The 21,456-nt window shown below is 51.8% G+C and overlaps 2 protein-coding genes across 2 annotated transcripts in view; one reads left to right on the plus strand and one right to left on the minus strand.

Annotated features, from left to right (window-relative positions):
- The first annotated feature begins 669 nt into the window (after window positions 1-669).
- Window positions 670-10,624, plus strand: LOC129693926 (nucleoside diphosphate kinase homolog 5-like). Its single transcript, XM_055630660.1, has 5 exons — window positions 670-883; window positions 1,731-1,936; window positions 3,458-3,558; window positions 6,436-6,572; window positions 10,523-10,624. Exons 1-5 carry the CDS (start codon window positions 746-748, stop codon window positions 10,622-10,624), a joined length of 684 nt encoding a protein of 227 aa, XP_055486635.1. The 5' UTR covers window positions 670-745.
- A 1,288-nt stretch (window positions 10,625-11,912) lies between these two features.
- LOC129693927 (carboxy-terminal kinesin 2-like) overlaps window positions 11,913-21,456 on the minus strand; it is a 41,643-nt gene continuing 32,099 nt past the window's right edge. The window contains exons 5-11 of the mRNA XM_055630661.1: window positions 17,392-17,629; window positions 16,368-16,535; window positions 15,657-15,795; window positions 13,263-13,402; window positions 12,481-12,554; window positions 12,325-12,400; window positions 11,913-12,049 (exon numbers count right to left, since the gene is read on the minus strand). Coding sequence (XP_055486636.1) covers window positions 11,996-12,049; window positions 12,325-12,400; window positions 12,481-12,554; window positions 13,263-13,402; window positions 15,657-15,795; window positions 16,368-16,535; window positions 17,392-17,629 — 889 coding nt within the window. The 3' untranslated portion in view covers window positions 11,913-11,995. The remainder of the gene's footprint in view (window positions 12,050-12,324; window positions 12,401-12,480; window positions 12,555-13,262; window positions 13,403-15,656; window positions 15,796-16,367; window positions 16,536-17,391; window positions 17,630-21,456) is intronic.

Raw genomic sequence — 21,456 nt, forward strand, 5'->3', positions numbered from 1 at the left:
AGACCAGTGAGTGACCAATACCCACAGACCAGTGAGTGATGGGTACATCCCAGACCAGTGAGTGACCAATACCCCCAGACCAGTGAGTGACCGGTACATCCCAGACCAGTGAGTGACCAATACCCCCAGACCAGTGAGTGACCAGTACATCCCAGACCAGTGAGTGACCAATACCCCCAGACCAGTGAGTGACCAATGAGTGACCAATACCCCCAGACCAGTGAGTGACCGGTACATCCCAGACCAGTGAGTGACCAATACCCCCAGACCAGTGAGTGACGGGTACATCCCAGACCAGTGAGTGACCAGCTCTGTGGGGGGAGAGGAAGGTCTGGACCCAGGTGAGGGTTGGGGGGGTCACTCGGGTCCAGGGGGGGGGGGGTTGGGGGTCACTCGGGTCCAGGGGGGGGGGGTTGGGGGTTGGGGGGGGGGTTGGGGGTCACTCGGGTCCAGGGGGGGGGGTTGGGGGTCACTCGGGTCCAGGGGGGGGGGGGGGGTCACTCGGGTCCAGGGGGGGGGGGGGGTCACTGGGGGGGGTCACTCGGGGGGGGGGGGGTTGGGGGTCACTCGGGTCCAGGGGGGGGGTTGGGGGTCACTCGGGTCCAGGGGGGGTTGGGGGTCACTCGGGTCCAGGGGGGTTGGGGGTCACTCGGGCCCCGGGGGCCAGTGCGACCCCACCCCGGACTGTCGTGTTTCCGTGGCCGGCAGGTGGACGGACGGACGGACGGACGGTGGTCAAGGCGCGATGGCAGCCGAGGCAGTGGACACGGAGCTGATCCGGGTGCTAGTGGAATGCACCCTGGCCATCATTAAACCCGACGCTGCTCACAAGGAGCTGGAGATCGAGGAGATCATCCTGCAGTCCGGTTTCCTCATCGTCCAGGTGCCGCCCGGACCCGACCCGACCCGACCTGACCCTTCCCTCCAACCTGCCCCCCTCTCCACGGAGCCACCTCCACCCACTCACCAACCCGCCCCGCTCAAATATTCTAGCAGCAAAATGAGACCATTCGGCCCCCATCAAGTCCACTCCCCCATTCAATCATGACTGATCTATCTCTCCCTCCCAACCCCATTCTCCTGCCTTCTCCCCATAACCCCCGACACCCGCATTAATCAAGCATCAATCTATCTCTGCCTTAATATTATCCACTGACTTGTGGCCTCCACAGCCGTCTGTGGCAATGAATCCCACAGATTCACCACCCTCTGACTCAATACATTCATCCTCATCTCCTTCCTAAAACAACGCCCTTTAATTCTGACTCTCCCATGAGTGGAAACATCCTCTCCACGTCCACTCTATCCAGGCCATTCACTGTTCTGTATGTTTCCATACAGAGTGATACAGTGTGGAAACAGGCCCTTCGGCCCAACTTGCCCACACCGGCCAACAATGTCCCATCTACACTAGTCCCACCTGCCTGCACTTGGCCCATATCCCTCCAGACCTGTCCGATCCATGTACCAGTCTAAACGTTTCTTAAACGTTGGGATAGTCCCAGCCTCAACTACCTCCTCTGGCAGCTTGTTCCATACACCCACCACCCTCTGTGTGAAATAAATACTCCTTAGGTTCCTATTAAATGTTTCCCCTGTCAACATGAGCGTATGTCCTCTGGTTCTCGATTCCGCTGCTCTGGGCAAGAGACTAAGACTCAGGTAGGGAGGAGGTTGCCGGCCAGCCGGGGGTCGGGAGCAGACACTGACCAGATCTCTCTCACCCCCAGCGGAGGAAGCTGCACCTCAGCCCCGAGTTGGCCAGCGAGTTCTACAGCCAGCAGAGCGGTCAGCTCTCCTTCCCCAGCCTGACCGCCCATCTCTGCTCCGCGCCGCTGGTCGCCCTCCTCCTGGCCCGAGACTCCGCCGTGCAGCGCTGGAGAGATCTACTGGGACCTGTCGACAGTCAGCGCGCCCGGGAGACCCACCCCAGGAGGCGAGTGTGTGTGGGGGGGGGGGGGGGGGGGGGGGGGGGGGGGGGGGGGGGGGGAGAGAGATGGGGGGGGGGGGGGGAGAGGGGGGGGGGGAGTGAGAAGGAGAGGGGGGGGAGGAGAGAGGGGGAGAGATGGGGGATAGATAGATAGAGAGAGATCAGATAAAGATACAAAAAATCTGGAGTAACACAGACGGGTCAAGGGGGGGAGAGAGAGGGAGAGAGAGATAGATAGATAGAGAGAGGGGAGAGATGGAGAGATGGGGGGGAGAGAGGGGGAGAGAGAGGGGGGGGGGAGATGGGGGGGAGAGATGGGGGGGGGGGGGGGGGAGAGATGGGGGGGAGAGATGGGGGGGAGAGATGGGGGGGGAGAGATGGGGGGGAGAGAGAGGGGGGAGATGGGGGGAGGGAGGAAGAGAGGAGAGAGGAGGGGCGGGGAGTGGAGAGGGAGGAGCGGAGAGGAGGGGGGGGGGAGGATGGGGGGGGGAGAGGGAGATGGGGGGGGAGAGATGGGGGGGAGAGATGGGGGGGGGATGGGGGGGGAGAGGGGGGGGGGAGAGATGGGGGGGGGAGATGGGGGGGGGAGAGGGGGGGAGAGATGGGGGGGGGATGGATGGGGGGGAGATGGGGGGAGGATGGGGGGGGAGAGATGGGGGGGGAGAGATGGGGGGGGAGAGATGGGGGGGAGATGGAGGGGGAGAGATGGGGGGGGAGAGATGGAGAGGGGGGGGAGAGGATGGGGGGGAGGATGGGGGGGGGAGAGATGGGGGGGGGAGATGGGGGGGGGAGAGATGGGGGGGGATGGGGATGGGGGGGAGAGAGATGGAGAGATGGGGGGGAGAGGGGGGGGAGAGAGGGGGGGAGAGAGATGGGGGGGGGGGGGGGAGAGATGGGGGGGGAGAGGGGGGGGGAGAGATGGGGGGGAGAGAGAGAGGGGGGAGAGATGGGGGGGGGAGATGGGGGGGGAGAGAGAGAGAGATGGGGGGGGGGGGAGAGATGGGGGGGAGAGGGAGAGGTGGGGGAGGGGGGGGGGGGGGGGGAGAGAGGGAGAGGGGAGAGAGAGGGAGGGTATAGCGAGGGAGAGAAAGAGGGAGAGAGAGGCGAGATACGGGGAGAGAGAGAGGGGAGAGATGGGGGGGAGAGAGATGGGGGAGAGAGATGGGGGGGAGAGAGATGGGGGAGAGAGATGGGGGGGGAGATGGGGGGGAGAGATGGGGGGAGAGATGGGGGGGAGATGGGGGGAGAGAGATGGGGGAGAGGGGGGGGGAGAGATGGGGGAGAGGGGATAAGAGAGACGGGGGGGGCGGGGAGAGAGTATCGGTGGTGGCCGGAGCAGGTGCGAGATGGGCTGGAAGGGGCGGGTAGGGGGTGTGTGTGTGACCAGGGGCAGGAACGTGCTTCTGGTCAGTGTGAGTCCGGCCATGGTGTCCGGGCTGTGGGGGGGTCAGTGGGTCCGGAGGGTAGAGGGGAGGGGGGTCAGTGCGAGTCCGGCCACGCTGGTACTCACAGCCACCTCTGCTCCAGTCTCAGGGCGATCTATGGGACAGACAAGATCAGGAACGCGCTGCACGGCAGCGACTGCTTCACCGCGGCCGAGCGAGAAATATCCTTCATCTTCCCCAACAGTGAGTGTCTGGGCAAGGGCAGGGAAATACATTAAAGATGGACCCCAGGCCAAGGACCAGCGCTGAGGGTGATCGGCATCGGCAACCAGCTGCCACACGAAGATACAGATAGAAACATAGAAAATAGGTGCAGGAGTAGGCCATTCGGCCCTTCGAGCCTGCACCGCCATTCACTATGATCACGGCTGATCATCCAACTCAGTATCCCGTACCTGCTTGCTCTCCATACCCTCTGATCCCTTTAGCCACAAGGGCCACATCTAACTCCCTCTTAAAAATAGCCAATGAACTGTGTGGCCTCAACTACCTTCTGTGGCAGAGAATTCCACAGATTCACCACTCTCTGTGTAAATTTTTTTTTTCTCATCTCGGTCCTAAAAGATTTCCCCCTTATCCTTAAACTGTGACCCCTTGTTCTGACTTCCCCAACATCGGGAACAATCTTCCTGCATCTAGCCTGTCCAACCCCTTAAGAATTTTATAAGTTTCTATATGATCCCCCCTCAATCTTCTAAATTCCAGCGAGTACAAGCTGAGTCTATCCAGTCTTTCTTCATATGAAAGTCCTGACATCCCAGGAATCAGTCTGGTGAACCTTCTCTGTACTCCCTCTATGGCAAGAATGTCTTCCCTTAGATTAGGAGACCAAAACTGTACGCAATACTCCAGATACAATTACAACTTACAGATAAATACAGGAAGGGTTTAGAGGGATATTATCCAAATGTTAAATATGATGTCTTCAAGAGAGAGTTAGATTTAGCTCTTAGGGCTAACGTAGTCAGGGGATATGGGGAGAAGGCAGGAACGGGGTACTGATTGGGGATGATCAGCCATGATCACAGTGAATGGCGGTGCTGGCTCGAAGGGCCGAATGGCCTCCCCCTGCACCTATTGTCTATGTTTCTATGATTAGATTCATAACTTACTGAACAACAAACATCTTAATCCCTGGACAGTCGCTGTGTTAAAAATCTGAGCTCAGCAAAAAGCATTTGAGCCAGAGAAGTTGGCTTAGTGTGTGTGAATGTGTGTATGTGTTTACGAGTGCGTCTGTGTGTTGTGTGTGCATGTGTGTATATATATATATATATATATATATATATATACCATATTATGCTTATATATATTATCAGAGATAATATATATAAGCATCTGGATAAACAGGGTCTGATTAGGAACAGTCAACATGGATTTGTGCCTGGAAGGTCATGTTTGACTAATCTTCTTGAATTTTTTGAAGAGGGTACTCGGGAAATTGATGAGGGTAAAGCAGTGGATGTTGTATATATGGACTTTAGTAAGGCCTTTGACAAGGTTGCTCGTGGAAGGTTGGTTAAGAAGGTTCAACTGTAGGGTATAAATGCAGGAATAGCGAGATGGATTCAACAGTGGCTGAATGGGAGAAGCCAGAGGGTAATGGTGGATGGCTGTTTATCGGGTTGGAGGCAGGTGACTAGTGGGGTGCCTCAGGGATCTGTGTTGGGTCCTTTGTTGTTTGTCATGTACATCAATAATCTGGATGAAGGTGTGGTAAATTGGATCAGTAAGTATGCAGATGATACCAAGATAGGGGGTGTTGTGGATAATGAAGAGGATTTCCAAAGTCTACAGAGTGATTTAGGCCATTTGGAAAAATGGGCTGAAAGATGGCAGATGGAGTTTAATGCTGATAAATGTGAGGTGCTACACCTTGGCAGGACAAATCAAAATAGGACGTACATGGTAAATGGTAGGGAATTGAAGAATACAGTTGAACAGAGGGATCTGGGAATAACCGTGCATAGTTCCTTGAAGGTGGAATCTTATATAGATAGGGTGGTAAAGAAAGCTTTTGGTATGCTAGCCTTTATAAATCAGAGCATTGAGTATAGAAGCTGGGATGTAATGTTAAAATTGTACAAGGCATTGGTGAGACCAAATCTGGAGTATGGTGTACAATTTTGGTCGCCCAATTATAGGAAGGATGTCAACAAAATAGAGAGAGTACAGAGGAGATTTACTAGAATGTTGCCTGGGTTTCAACAACTAAGTTACAGAGATAGGTTGAATAAGTTAGGTCTTTATTCTCTGGAGTGCAGAAGGTTAAGGGGGGACTTGATAGAGGTCTTTAAAATGATGAGAGGGATAGACAGAGTTGACGTGGATAAGCTTTTCCCTTTGAGAATAGGGAAGATTCAAACAAGGGGACATGACTTCAGAATTAAGGGACAGAAGTTTAGGGGTAACATGAGGTGGGACTTCTTTACTCAGAGAGTGGTAGCGGTGTGGAATGAGCTTCCAGTGGAAGTGGTGCAGGCAGGTTCATTGGTATCATCTCAAAATAAATTGGATAGGCATATGGATGAGAAGGGAATGGAGGGTTATGGTACGAGTGCAGGCAGGTGGGACTAAGGGAAAAAAGTTGTTTGGCACGGACTTGTAGGGCCGAGATGGCCTGTTTCCGTGCTGTAATTGTATATGTGTGCGCGTGTGTGTGTACGCATGTGTATGTGTGTTTTTTTGTGTGCGTGTGTGTTTTTGTTTGTGTATACATGTATGTATGTGTATATATTTGTGTGTCTATATATGTGTAGGTGTACATATGTGTGTACATGCGTATGTGTGTGTGCGCGTGTGTGTGCGCGTATGTACAAACACACACACACACATATCTGTAGGTTACGATTAAAGTTTTTCCCGCACCTCCTTCTACTGAGGGAGCAGATAAAACATATTGTGTATGTTTCTAAATACAGGCTGTCCTGTAGCTGGTTGGGCCATGGCCTTGTCAGCACGGCCAGGGTGGGCCGAAGGGCCGGTTTCTGTGTTGTGCTTCTCGGTCGGGGTGGGGGGGTGAGTGAGGCCTGTGTTGACCCGGCTTTGTCCGTCCTGCAGCCACTATCGAGCCGTTCCCCAGTAGACAGGCGGCTGAGAACTATCTGAGCAAGTACGTTAATCCCACCTTGCTGAAGGCGCTGACCCAGCTGTGTAAACTCAAGCCCACCAACCCTGTGGTAAGTGGCGCCTGGCAGGCGGGGGGGGGGGGGGGGGGGGGGGAGAGAGAGAGGGGAGGGTGGGGAGAGAGAGGAGTGTGGGGAGAGAGGGGAGTGTGGGGAGAGAGGGGGGTGTGGGGAGAGAGGGTGTGGGGAGAGAGGGGGGTGTGGGGAAGAGGGAGGGGAGTGTGGGCGTCACAGCGGTAGAATTGCTGCCTCACAGTGACAGAGACCCAGGTTCGACCCTGACTACGGGTGCTGTCTGTACGGAGTTTGCACGTTCTCCCCATGATCACGTGGGGTTTCCCCGGACATTCCGGTTTCCTCCCACACTCCAAAGACGTGCGGCTTCATTGAGTTGTAACTTGTCCCAAGTGTGTGTAGGGTTGTGCTTAAATGCGGGGGATCGCTGATGGGTGCGGACTCGGTGGGCCGGAAGGCCCCGTTTCCCTAAACTAAAACAACAGACCTAAACCTGCCTCGTCCCTCTACCCTCACCCTGGCCCTCTCCTTGTTCACAGATCTGGTGGTGTTAGGTAAATTGATTGGATTAAAGGCCGATAAATCCCCAGGGCCAGATAGGCTGCATTCTTCTTCTTGGTTCTTGGGTCCTCCAAAATATTCCAACTGGAATTTAAACTGGAGGTGGTGAAGGGAGGGATTAAGCCAGAAAGGGTATAAAGAACACACACTATAGAATTTGACATAAAACATCCCCATACAGCAGAATCAAAGTTTCCTACTGTGTGGGAAGGCACCAAAGTCAGTCTCTTCCTCCACTGTTCCTCGTGGTCAGGGCCTCCCCAAGCCCTCCGCTGTTGCAGCTACGGGCAGCCCGATGTCCAGGACTCTCCCCCCTCAATCTCCTAAATTCTAGAGAGTAGAATCCAGAGCTCCACGATGTTTGAGCAGCGGCCCAACACTCCGGAGCTCCAAACTGCGACCCAGGTAGGCATCGCCCGCTCCGCGGTGACTCCAGCGCTGTGCCCGCCGCTGCAGCAACCCTGGTCCGGTTCCCGGTCCCCGGCAGGAAAGGCCGCTCTGATCCAGCTGGTAGGCCACGAGGTGGGGGGCGAGGATGCGACTTGGAGAAATAGTCGCGTCCCCGCCAGGAAGAGACTGGGAAACGGTTTCCCCCTTACCCTGCCCCCCTCCCCCACATAGAAAAGTTAAAGTTTCCCCCAACACAAAACTTAAGACTTAACTAAAAATAAAAAAGATTGAAATAACACAGGCTATAGGTAGAGGCTGCTGCAGTGCAGCGCCCCCTCCGGTTCCCCAGAGTACTTAAGGAAGTAGCCCCAGAAATAGTGGATGCATTAGTGATAATTTTTGAAAACTCATTAGATTCTGGAGTAGTTCCTGAGGATTGGAGGGTAGCTAACGTAACCCCACTTTTTAAAAAGGGAGGGAGAGAAAACGGGGAATTACAGACCAGATAGTCTAACGTCGGTAGTGGGGAAACTGCTGGAGTCAGTTATTAAAGATGGGATAGCAGCACATTTGGAAAGTGGTGAAATCATTGGACAAAGTCAGCATGGATTTACAAAAGGTAAATCATGTCTGACGAATCTTATAGAATTTTTTGAGGATGTAACTAGTAGCGTGGATAGGGGAGAACCAGTGGATGTGGTGTATCTGGACTTCCAGAAGGCTTTCGACAAGGTCCCACATAAGAGATTAGTATACAAACTTAAAGCACACGGTATTGGGGGTTCAGTATTTATGTGGATAGAGAACTGGCTGGCAAACAGGAAGCAAAGAGTAGGAGTAAACGGGTCCTTTTCACAATGGCAATCACAGTGACTAGTGGGGTACCGCAAGGCTCAGTGCTGGGACTCCAGCTATTTACAATATATATTAATGATTTGGACGAGGGAATTGAATGCAACATCTCCAAGTCTGCGGCAGTCATACATATAATACAATACAATAAAACAACAATAAACACATATTAACATCCACCACAGTGAGTCCACCCAACAACTCCTCACTGTGATGGAGGCAAAAGTCTTAGATCTGCAATCTCTTCCCTCCTCTGCGCTGGTGCGATACTCCCCAGGGCGATGTTAAAAACAGTCCCGTGGCTCAAACACCGTGGCCCGGGGTGGTTGAAGCTGCCGCCCACCAGTCCTGCAGACGCAGCCGCTGGCCCGCGGCTGAACCCCGGACTCAGGCCACCACCGCCAGAACACCGTCCCAGCCACCCTCACGTGAGTGCTGCACCGTCTTCAGCCTCGGGCTGGGCCGCCCCGGACATGGGCGTCGCTTCTTCCCCGGGCTGGGCTGCACTGACTTGGGCGCCGAACCTCCCTCGGGCTGCGAGCGCCGCACCTCCCCTAGCTCGGCCACTCCGATGGGAGCCTCGTTCCACCCTCGGACTGGCCGCCCTCACGGGAGCGTCCCAAACTCTTCCAGCCCTGAGCCCTGAGCCGGACCACCCTCACGGGAGCGAGCTCAAAGCAAGTCCTGGCGGGCTCTGCCTCCGGAGCCTCGAGGTCGTCAGCTCCATTAGACCTCATCGCAGACGGAGGCAGAGAAGGGGAATACGACAAAAAGGTCGTATTCCCCCGCAGGGAGAGACTGCAAACCCCGTTTCAACACCCCCCCCCCCACCAAAAACACAAACTAAAACCAAAAAACTAGACTAACCAAAACAAAATAAACAACATAAAAAACACAAAACAACGGGACTGCCGGTAAGCCGCTGCAGCCAGAGCCGCGCCGCCACTCCAATTTTGTTCAGACTTCGGTCTGAATGACAATAAAAGGCTATCTATCTATGACACGAAGCTGGGGGGCAGTGTTAGCTGTGAGGAGGATGCTAGGAGGCAGCAAGGGGACTTGGATAGGCTGGGTGAGTGGGCAAATGCATGGCAGATGCAGTATAATGTAGATAAATGTGAGGTTATCCACTTTGGTGGCAAAAACAGGAAAGTAGACTATTATCTAAATGGTGGCCGATTAGGAAAAGTGGAGATGCAACGAGACCTGGGTGTCATGGTACACCAGTCATTGAAGGTAGGCATGCAGGTGCAGCAGGCAGTGAAGAAAGCGAATGGTATGTTAGCTTTCATTGCAAAAGGATTTGAGTATAGGAGCAGGGAGGTTCTACTGCAGTTGTACAGGGTCTTGGTGAGACCACACCTGGAGTATTGCGTACAGTTTTGGTCTCCTAAACTGAGGAAGGACATTATTGCCATAGAGGGAGTACAGAGAAGGTTCACCAGACTGATTCCTGGGATGTCAGGACTTTCATATGAAGAAAGACTGGATAGACTCGGCTTGTACTCGCTAGAATTTAGGAGATTGAGGGGGAATCTTATAGAAACTTACAAAATTCTTAAGGGGTTGGACAGGCTAGATGCAGGAAGATTGTTCCCGATGTTGGGGAAGTCCAGGACAAGGGGTCACAGCTTAAGGATAAGGGGGAAATCCTTTAAGGCCGAGATGAGAAAAACATTTTGCACACGGAGTGGTGAATTTGTGGAACTCTCTGCCACAGAGGGTAGTTGAGGCCAGTTCATTGGCTATATTTAAGAGGGAGTTAGATGTGGCCCTTGTGGCTAAAGGGATCAGGGGGTATGGAGAGAAGGCAGTTACGGGATACTGAGTTGGCTGATCAGCCATGATCATATTGAATGGCGGTACAGACTGGAAGGGCCGAATGGCCTACTCCTGCACCTATTTTCTATGTATCTATGAAACACAAACAGAAGCAGGATGAGGCCATTCGGCCCTTCCACCAACACTGCCATTCAATATGATTATCCAAAATCAGTGCCCCGTTCCTGCTTATCCTCCATATCCCTTTAGCCCTCAGAGCTAAATCTAACTCTTGAAAACATCCAGTGAATTGGCCTCCACTCCCTTCTGAAGCAGAGAATTCCACAGATTGACAACTCTCTGGGTGAATAAGTTTTTTTCCACATCTCAGTCCTAAATGGCCAACCCCTTATTCTTAACCTAATTCTATTTGTGTAAACCAGCGATCGCTGCCCTTGCACGGACCTGGCAGAATCCTCTCAGCCTGCTGCTTCTTGGCTTGGGTCACCACCAAAGATACCAGAGGAGCCTTTGGTCACCACTAACTGACCATAGTTTCTCACATGGCAATCTGCAAAGCCACACACACACAGAAATCCAGTCCAGTCCTAATGGCCTCTGGGAAGAAACTCCTTCTCAACCTCTCCGTTCTCACAGCATAGCAACGGAGGCATTTGTCTGACCATAGCAGCTGGAACAGTCAGTTGCATGGATGGAAGGTCTCCCATAATTATATTGGCTCTGGAGTTGCACCTCCTGATGTATAGTTCCTGCAGGGGGGCGAGTGAAGTTCCCATAGTGCGTTCGGCCCAAAGTACTACTCTCTGCAGAGCCTTCTTGTCCTGGGCAGAGCAGTTCCCAAACCAGATGGTAATGTTCCCGGACAAGATGCTTTCCACCGCCACTGAGTAGAAGCACTGGAGGATCCTTGGACACTCTGAATTTCCTCAATTGCCCGAGGTGGTAAAGGCGCTGCCTTGCCTTACTCACGAGTGCGGAGGCGTGTGATGCCCATGTCATATCCTCAGAGATGTGGACTCCCAGATATTTAAAAAGTTCACCTTATCCACAGGATCCCCATTTATCCTCAATGGAGTGTACGTCCTCGGATGATGTGCCCTCCTAAATTCCATGATCAGCTCCTTCGTTTTTTTGATGTTCAAGAGGAGGCTGCTATCCTGGCACCAGAGTGCGAGATCAGCCACCTCCTCCCGGTAGGCCTTCTCGTCGTTGTCTGAGATCAGGCCCACCACCATAGTGTCATCAGCAAACTTAATTATTGAGTTGGAGCTGAACCTAGCCACACAGTCATGTGTGTACAAGGAGTACAATAGGGGGCTGAGGACGCAACCCTGGGGCGATCCTGTGCTTAGGGCGAGGGACTTCGATGTATTCCCTCCCATCTTGACTACCTGGGGCCTGGTGGTGAGAAAGTCCAGGACCCAGGCACACAGGGGAGTGTTGAGCCTCAGTTCCAGCAGCTTCCCGGCCAGTCTGGTGGGGACTATCGTGTTGAAGGCTGAACTGAAGTCTATGAACAGCATCCTCATGTAGCCCCCCTTCTGGCTGTCAAAGTGAGAGAGAGCGGGGAGCAAAACCTGGGAGACTGCATCGTCCGTGGATCTGGTCGAATGGTATGCGAATTGTAACGGGTCCATGTTGCGAGGGAGGAAGGCGCAGATTTGTTTCTTCACCAGCATCTCAAAGCATTTCATGACTACCGAGGTAAGGGCCACACACAGGAGACGGTAGTCATTCAGACAGGCTGGGGCGGTATTTTTAGGTACCTAAAAATGGTACCTTTAATAACACTTTATTAGATTAAAAAAACCCAGATTAAAGCGATAGATACAAAGACATATAAATACGAGACTGGATCAGCAGCCCAGCTGGACACAGGACGGCTCCTCTCCCCCTCATAGGACACGTTTACGATTCATTTGTGCTGTCCCGATGGTACACTCGTTCACCTGGACAAGGACAGAGAGCAGTTAAGTCAGTAACCTGCTTGTTCCCTTGCTGCACCAACTCTGAGATCAGAGATAGATGGTAGTAGTCACACAGCCGCCGCCAGTGGCCACACACACAAAGCAGCCAGTGGCCACACACACACACACACAAAACAGCCAGTGGCCACACACACACACACACACACACACAGTAGCCAGTGACGACACAGCCATGTTGCAGCCCTGGTACAGCTCACTGCCGCCCCAACAACCACACATTGTCACACTCTGCCTACCTGGCTGGCAAACCGCAAAGTGTTGAGGGATTCATGGAAGTCTTCTTCCAGCGGCGACACGTTGACAAACATCAACCTGCGGGACAGACGTGTCAGTTACAAACTAGGCAGCGTCCCAGGGCACAAGTTACAGTAGAGGAGGAGATGACTACTCACGTCTTTGAATTTCCTCCCAAGCTGTTCTGCAGCAGGTGGGTCAGCTTACTATTGCGGTAAGGGATGTGAGCTTCCTGGAAGAGAGAAGGGAGAGAGGGGTCAGTCACACAGGGTCCCCCTCACAGACCCACAGGGGTCCGTCACACACAAGCCCCCCCCCACCCACACACAGGGCCAGGAACATGGTGAGCATCTCGGCAGTCCGCATGGAGCGGCTGGTACAGAGCAGCCTGCCCAGCCCTGCTCCCACACGCAGATCCGTTGACACAACCGTCCCCTGCCCACAGCCCCGTAAGACACCTCACCCACACACTGGCACAGTGCAGTCCAGCATTGTGTAGCTCCACACCCCAGCAGCACAGTGCAGTGTGTACCTCCACACCCCAGTACAGGGTACAGTGTACAGTGCAGCAGTGTGTAGCTCCACACCCCAGCACAGTGCAGTGTGTAGCTCCACACCCCAGCACAGTGCAGCAGTGTGTAGCTCCACACCCCAGCACAGTGCAGTGTGTAGCTCCACACCCCAGTAGAGGGTACAGTGTACAGTGTACAGTGCAGCAGTGTGTAACTCCACACCCCAGCACAGTGCAGTGTGTAGCTCCACACCCCAGTACAGGGTACAGTGCAGTCCAGCAGTGTAGCACAGTGTAGTGTGTCACTCCACACCCTCACCACAGGGTACAGCCTGCACACACAGGTAAACGGCAAACACGGTTGCTAAGGCAAGCCAGCCAGCAGTAGGTGTGAGCACAGGCCCGTCCCACTGGTGTGCTGGGCCTCACCTTGTTGGACAGTGACAGAATGACGAGTCCGAGGCAGGACAGGCTGGTGTTGATGGCCTGAGCCTCCCGCAGACGGTCCCCAGTCGAGTGAGATTTATCCAGGTGCTCGCTGCCCGCCAGGTCCACCAGGCACAGGGTTGCTAAACAAATGTAACAGGGGCGTTAGTCAATTATTGCACAGGACCCTCGTGTAGCAGGGCGACTGCTCTGGACAGGGAGCGGGCAAGCTCTCTGGTCCTAATAACAGGGGCATTAGTACTTTACACACGGCTCTCATGGAGCCAGGCGACAGTTCCGGACAGTGGATATTTTGAAGGCAGAGATAGATAGATTCGTGATTAATGTGGGTGTCAGAGGTTATGGGGAGAAGGCGGGAGAATGGGGTTGAGAGGGAGAGGTAGATCAGTCATGATTGAACGGCGTAGTAGACGGTGGGCCGAATGGCCTCATTCTGCTCCTATCACTTATGAAGGGGTCACAATTTAAGGATAAGGGGGAAATCTTTTAGGACCAAGATGAGAAAAACATTTTTCACACAGAGTGGTGAATCTGTGGAATTCTCTGCCACAGAAGGTAGTTGAGGCCAGTTAATTGGCTATATTTAAGAGGACGTTAGATGTGGCCCTTGTGGCTAAAGGGATCAGGGGGTATGGAGAGAAGGCAGGTACAGGATACTGAGTTGGATGATCAGCCATGATCATATTGAATGGCAGTGCAGGCTTAAAGGGCCGAATGGCCTCCACTCCTGCACCTATTTTCTATGTACCTATCTAAATGCTTCTTCAACATTGCGATAGTACCTGCCTCAACTATCTCCTCCAGCAGCTCGTTCATATACCCAACACTCATTGTGTATAAAAGTCACCCTGTATTTGAAGAAGGACATTCTTGCTATGGAGGGAGTGCAGCGTAGGTTCACCAGGTTAATTCCCGGGTTGGCGCGACTGTCATATTCTGTAAGAGAATGGAGCGGCTGGGCTTGTATACTGGAGTTTCGAAAGATGAGAGGGGATCTTATTGAAACATATAAGGTTATTAAGGGTTTGGACACATTAGAGGCAGGAAACATGTTACCGGTGTTGGGGGAGTCCAGAACCTGGGCCCACAGATTAAGAATAAGCCATTTAGAACGGAGACAAGGAAATACTTTTTCTCACAGCGAATTGTGAATCTGTGGAATTCTCTGCCTCAGAGGGCAGTGGTGGCCAGTTCTCTGGATACTTTCAAGAGAGAGCTTAATAGGGCTCTTAAAGATAACAGTCAGGGGATATGGGGAGAAGGCAGGAACGGGGTACTGATTGGGCATGATCACATTGAATTAGCCAGCCCCAGATCATAATGTGTAGGCCTCGACACAACCCCTTACCACCTGGCCCCCAGGAGCTTCACCTGTTCCCTGTCATATAGACAATAGACAATAGGTGCAGGAGTAGGCCATTCGGCCCTTCGAGCCAGCACCACCATTCAATGTGATCATGGCTGATCATCCCCAATCAGTACCCCGTTCCTGCCTTCTCCCCATATCCCCTGACTCAGCTATTTTTAAGCGCCCTATCTAGCTCTCTTGAAAGCATCCAGAGAACCGGCCTCCACCGCCCTCTGAGGCAGAGAATTCCACAGACTCACCACTCTCTTGAGAAAACGTGTTTCCTCGTCTCCGTTCTAAATGGCTTACTCCTTATTCTTAAACAGTGGCCCCTGGTTCTGGACCCCCAACATCGGGAACATATTTCCTGCCTTTAGTGTGTCCAAACCCTTAACAAACTTATATGTTTCAATGAGATCCCCTCTTACCCTTCTAAACTCCAGAGTGTACAAGCCCAGCTGCTCCATTCTCTCAGCATTTGACAGTCCCTCCATCCCGGGAATTAACCTTGTAAACCTACGCTGCACTCCCTCAATAGCAAGAATGTCCTTCCTCAAATTAGGGGACCAAAACTGCACACAATACTCCAGGTGTGGTCTCACTAGGGCTCTGTACAACTGCAGAAGGATCTCTTTGCTCCTATATTTGATTCCTCTTGTTATAAAGGGCAACATGCCATTCTCTTTCTTCCCTGCCTGCTGTACTTGCATGCTTACTTTCATAGACTGATGTACAAGGTCCCCCAGATCCCGTTGTACTTCCCCTTTTCCCAACTTGACACCATTCAGATAGTAATCTGCCTTCCTGTTTTTGCTACCAAAGTGGATAACCTCACATTTATCCGCATTAAACTTCATCTGCCATGCATCTGCCCACTCCCCCAACCTGTCCAAGTCACCCTGCATTCTCATAGCATCCTCCTCACAGTTGACACTGCACCCAGCTTTGTATCACCCACATTGGTTCAGCCAGGTGGGACTGTTAGCTCACAGTCGGTGCCAGCCACTCACAATGATGCAATTACTCACATTTACACACCAGGCCGTTGGCAGAGTTACTCCCTTCTATGTAGAGCTGGAAGACACTGTGGCTCCTTGATGATTGATGGTTGCTGGCTGTCGCTGCCACTGAGCGGTTCGTTTTGGCAGTGGCAATCAACTTGTTGACCTATGGGGAGAGCACAAGCACTCAGTCCAAACCCAGAAGCTCAAACTAACACTGACCAAAAGGGAAGACAGAGTGCTGGAGTAACTCAGCGGGTCAGGCAGCATCTGTGGAGAACATGGATAGGTGACGTTTCACAGAGTGCTGGAGTAACTCAGCGGGTCAGGCAGCATCTGTGGAGAACATGGATAGGTGACGTTTCACAGAGTGCTGGAGTAACTCAGCGGGTCAGGCAGCATCTGTGGAGAACATGGATAGGTGACGTTTCACAGAGTGCTGGAGTAACTCAGCGGGTCAGGCAGCATCTGTGGAGAACATGGATAGGTGACGTTTCACAGAGTGCTGGAGTAACTCAGCGGGTCAGGCAACATCTGTGGAGAACATTGATAGGTTTGTATGCGTGAGTGAGAGCGTGGGGGGGCAGGGCAGGATAAAATATGGTATTGCTTTATAAATGGCACTGTATTCAGTGAGGGGGATGGAGGGGGGGTGTTGAGGAACAGTGGAAAGTGGGCCTGTTCCCACGGATCTGTGGGCAGGGCAGGGAATAACGTTTACTAGGGGCGGGTACCCACCTCCTCCACTGTGCCGACAGTGATGTACTTCAAGTTGGTGACGTATAGCTCCTCACTCTTATTACTGCGTTGCTTGATCTCATACACGACAGCCTTCTGTGCTTTGGTCACCAACAGGTCACGGATGTTTTCGTTGTAGATCTCCAGAAAGCTGGCCGTGAACTTGTACTGAAACCAAAGCAGAGCAAGCTGAGGGGAACAGCAGAGCTGCCGGTCACTCCCAGGAATATTTAACTCATAACCAGACAACAAGAAACAGTGCTGGTGCAGCTCCCACAGGGCAGCAGCCAGAGCTCAGACAAGAGGCTGCCACAGGGCCCAGAGGCAGAGGCTGCCACAAGGCCCAGAGAAGGTGCTCTCACAGGGCCCAGACAAGGGGCTGCCACAGGGCCCAGAGGCAGAGGCTGCCACAGGGCCCAGAGCCCAGAGCCTAGAGATGGGGCTGCCACAGGGCCCAGACAAGGGGCTGCCACAGGGCCCAGAGAAGGTGCTCTCACAGGGCCCAGACAAGGGGCTGCCACAGGGCCCAGAGGCAGAGGCTGCCACAGGGCCCAGAGAAGGTGCTGCAACAGAGCCCAGAGCCTAGAGATGGGGCTGCCACATGGTCCAGAGGCTGCTACAAGTCTCCAGAATCCAGACAAATGCTGCCACAGGGCCCAGAGAAGGGGCTGCCACAGGGCCCCAGAGGCAGAGGCTGCCACAGGGCTCAGAGCCCAGAGGCAAGGGGATCACTTGTGTGTGCAGTCAGGCGGTGGTGCCTGCAACAAGCTACTAGTGGGAAAGCTGTGCCCAAGGCAGAGGGGCAGACAGGGACATCATGTAACAGCTGCACCAGGCCACTCCAGGCCTGACAGCAGTGAGAGCTTGCACTTAGCCAGATACCAATCTCAGGGTCACAGGTACAGAGATGGAGATGTCCGTTTACACAGGAACAGTGGGTTGGGATAGAGCTAGAAGGCTCCCACCAGTTGTGAAGGGGTTCGTGTCTAGACTCCTGCCTGCTGGCTACACTGCAGATACTCACCAGCCATCCCATGGTCTCGAGTCTACGTGCAGTGGCGAAGATCTGATCGACTGCGCGTGGAATCATCCCCTTGGTGTCACACGTCAGCTCATCAGGCCCCTCCATGGTGTAGGTCTTGCCACTGCCTGTTTGACCGTAGGCAAAGATACAAACGTTGTAGCCATCCAGGGCAGACTGGGAAAGAAAGGCAGGCAGTGTCACGACAGGAGAGTCTATCCATTCATAATGCCCACAACCTCTTTGATGCCCATGTCAACCATTCCAAGACAGTGGTGACAAGACAGCATCCGTTACCCACCCACCTGACAAAGGCTGGGAGCTGAACATCCAGGGATATTCAATATTCAGGAGGGATAGAGAGAAAGGAAAAGGAGGTGGCGTAGCGTTGCTGATCAGAGAGGAGATTAACGCAATGGAAAGGAAGGACATTAGTTTGGAGGATGTGGAATCGGTATGGGTAGAGCTGCACAACACTAAGGGGCAGAAAACGCTGGTGTGAGTTGTGTACAGGCCACCTAACAGTAGTAGTGAAGTTGGAGATGGTATCAAACAGGAAATTAGAAATGCGTGCGACAAAGGCAAAACAGTTATAATGGGTGACTTCAATCTACATATAGATTGGGTGAATCAAATTGGCAGGGGTGCTGAGGAAGAGGATTTCTTGGAATGTATGCGGGATAGTTATCTAAATCAACATGTAGAGGAACCAACGAGAGAGCAGGCTATTTTAGACTGGGTATTGAGTAATGAGGAAGGGTTAGTTAGCAATCTTGTTGTACGTGCCCCCTTGGGCAAGAGTGACCATAATATGGTTGAGTTCTTCATTAGGATGGAGAGTGACATTGTTAATTCAGAAACAATGGTTCTGAACTTAAAGAAAGGTAACTTTGAGGGTATGAGACGTGAATTGGCCAAGATTGACTGGCAATTAATTCTAAAAGGGTTGACGTTGGATATGCAATGGAAGACATTTAAAGACTGCATGGATGAACTACAAAAATTGTTCATCCCAGTTTGGCAAAAGAATAAATCAGGGAAGGTAGTACATCCGTGGATAACAAGGGAAATCAGGGATAGTATCAAAGCGAAGGATGATGCGTACAAATTAGCCAGAAAAAGCAGCATACCGGAGGACTGGGAGAAATTCAGAGACCAGCAGAGGAGGACAAAGGGCTTAATTGGGAAAGGAAAAATAGATAATGAAAGAAAACTGGCAGGGAACATAAAAACTGACTGCAAAGGTTTTTATAGATATGCGAAAAGAAAGAGATTAGTTAAAACAAATGTAGGTCCCTTGCAGTCAGAAACAGGTGAGTTGATCATGGGGAACAAGGATATGGCGGACCAATTGAATAATTACTTTGGTTCCGTCTTCACTAAGGAAGACATAAATAATTTGCCGGAAATAGCAGGGGACCGCGGGTCAAATGAGTTGGAGGAATTGAGTGAAATCCAGGTTAGCCGGGAAATGGTGTTGGGTAAATTGAATGGATTAAAGGCCGATAAATCCCTAGGGCCAGATAGGCTGCATCCCAGAGTACTTAAGGAAGTAGCCCCAGAAATAGTGGATGCATTAGTAATAATCTTTCAAAACTCTTTAGATTCTAGAGTAGTTCCTGAGGATTGGCGGGTAGCAAACGTAACCCCACTTTTTAAGAAGGGCGAGAGAAAACGGGGAATTACAGACCAGTTAGTCTAACATCGGTAGTGGGGAAACTGCTAGAGTCAGTTATTAAAGATGGGATAGCAGCACATTTGGAAAGTGGTGAAATCATTGGACAAAGTCAGCATGGATTTACGAAAGGTAAATCATGTCTGACGAATCTTATAGAATTTTTCGAGGATGTAACTCGTAGCGTGGATAGGGGAGAACCAGTGAATGTGGTGTATCTGGACTTTCAGAAGGCTTTCGACAAGGTCCCACATAAGAGATTAGTATACAAACTTAAAGCACACGGCATTGGGGGTTCAGTATTGATGTGGATAGAGAACTGGCTGGCAAACAGGAAGCAAAGAGTAGGAGTAAACGGGTCCTTTTCACAATGGCAGGCAGTGACTAGTGGGGTACCGCAAGGCTCAGTGCTGGGACCCCAGCTATTTACAATATATATTAATGATCTGGATGAGGGAATTGAAGGCAATATCTCCAAGTTTGTGGATGACACTAAGCTGAGGGGCAATGTTAGCTGTGAGGAGGATGCTAGGAGACTGCAAGGTGACTTGGATAGGCTGGGTGAGTGGGAAAATGTTTGGCAGATGCAGTATAATGTGGATAAATGTGAGGTTATCCATTTTGGTGGCAAAAACAGGAAAGCAGACTATTATCTAAATGGTGGCCGACTAGGAAAAGGGGAGATGCAGCGAGACCTGGGTGTCATGGTACACCAGTCATTGAAAGTAGGCATGCAGGTGCAGCAGGCAATGAAGAACGCGAATGGTGTGTTGGCTTTCATAGCAAAAGGATTTGAGTATAGGAGCAGGGAGGTTCTACTGCAGTTGTACAGGGTCTTGGTGAGACCACACCTGGAGTATTGCGTACAGTTTTGGTCACCAAATCTGAGGAAGGACATTATTGCCATAGAGGGAGTGCAGAGAAGGTTCACCAGACTGATTCCTGGAATGTCAGGACTGTCTGATGAAGAAAGACTGGATAGACTTGGTTTATACTCTCTAGAATTTAGGAGATTGAGAGGGGATCTTATAGAAACTTACAAAATTCTTAAGGGGTTGGACAGGCTAGATGCAGGAAGATTGTTCCCGATGTTGGGGAAGTCCAGGACAAGGGGTCACAGCTTAAGGATAAGGGGGAAATCTTTTAAAACCGAGATGAGAAGAACTTTTTTCACAAGTGGTGAATCTCTGGAACTCTCTGCCACAGAGGGTAGTCGAGGCCAGTTCATTGGCTATATTTAAGAGGGAGTTAGATGTGGCCCTTGTGGCTAAAGGGATCAGGGGGTATGGAGAGAAGGCAGGTACGGGATACTGAGTTGGATGATCAGCCATGATCATATTGAATGGCGGTGCAGGCCCGAAGGGCCGAATGGCCTCTACTCCTGCACCTAATTTCTATGTTTCTATGATAGAACGGGCTCATAGACCAGGGTGGGTCTACGTTACTGTCATGCCCATCCACTGTGGAAGGGTGACACTAAATGCTGCAGTAACTCAGCGGGTCAGGCAGCATCTCTCGGGAGAAGGAACAGGCGATGTTTCAGACCATTCTTCATCAGAAGAGAGATCTCGAGCTGAAACGTCACCCATTCCTTCTCTCCAGAGACACAGCCCTTCCCGCTGAGTTACCCCAGCTTTCTATGAATATCTTGGGTTTAAACCAGCATCAATCTGCAGTAGACAAAAGTGCTGGAGAAACTCAGTGGGTGCAGCAGCATCTATGGAGCGAAGGAAATAGGCGACGTTTCAGGCCGAAACCTTTCTTCAGACTGATGTTTCGGGGGGTGGGGAAGAAGAGAAGGAAAAAGGAATAGGAGCCCGAGGGCTGAGGGAGAGTTGGGAAGGGGAGGAGACAGCAAGGGCTACTGGAAATTGGAGAATTCAATGTTCATACCGCTGGGGTGTAAACTACCCAAGCGCAATATGAGGTGCTGCTCCTCCAATTTCCGGTGGTGCTCACTCTGGCCATGGAGGAGGCCCAGGACAGAAAGGTCGGATTCGGAATGGGAGGGGGAGTTGAAGTGCTGAGCCACCAGGAGATCATGTTGGTTATTGCGAACTGAGTGTAGGTGTTGTGCGAAGCGATCGTCAAGCCTGCACTTGGTCTCACTGAGGTTGATCATACGCTGAATAACCATATTTTTGTTTGGAAGTGGAAAGAGATAATAGAAATTGCATTCATTGCAACGTGTAAAAAGAGTTGAGATACTGTATTATAATTTTGCCGCATGTCATTGTGGTATATATTATGTCTTGATTGGTAAATATGTTTAGTTTGTGGCTTTATTTGAAGCAGAAATAATATGTGAATGCTTCATTGACCATAATTCCGAATGGTAACTACGCACTTCGTCCAAGCACATTATCGCACGTGTCATGCAAGCCATCTTAAAT

This window comes from Leucoraja erinacea, unplaced genomic scaffold, assembly GCF_028641065.1.
Source record: "Leucoraja erinacea ecotype New England unplaced genomic scaffold, Leri_hhj_1 Leri_482S, whole genome shotgun sequence".
Lineage (NCBI taxonomy): Eukaryota > Metazoa > Chordata > Chondrichthyes > Rajiformes > Rajidae > Leucoraja > Leucoraja erinaceus.

Excerpts from the sequence above, each read along its gene's own strand:
- LOC129693926 (XM_055630660.1), top strand. The coding sequence starts at position 746 with ATGGCAGCCGAGGCAGTGGACACGGAGCTGATCCGGGTGCTAGTGGAA. Across the intron at positions 3,559-6,435 it reads ATCCTTCATCTTCCCCAACA|CCACTATCGAGCCGTTCCCC; the intron begins GTGAGTGTCTGG and ends TCCGTCCTGCAG. Across the intron at positions 6,573-10,522 it reads TGGTAAGTGGCGCCTGGCAG|CGATCGCTGCCCTTGCACGG; the intron begins GCGGGGGGGGGG and ends TGTGTAAACCAG.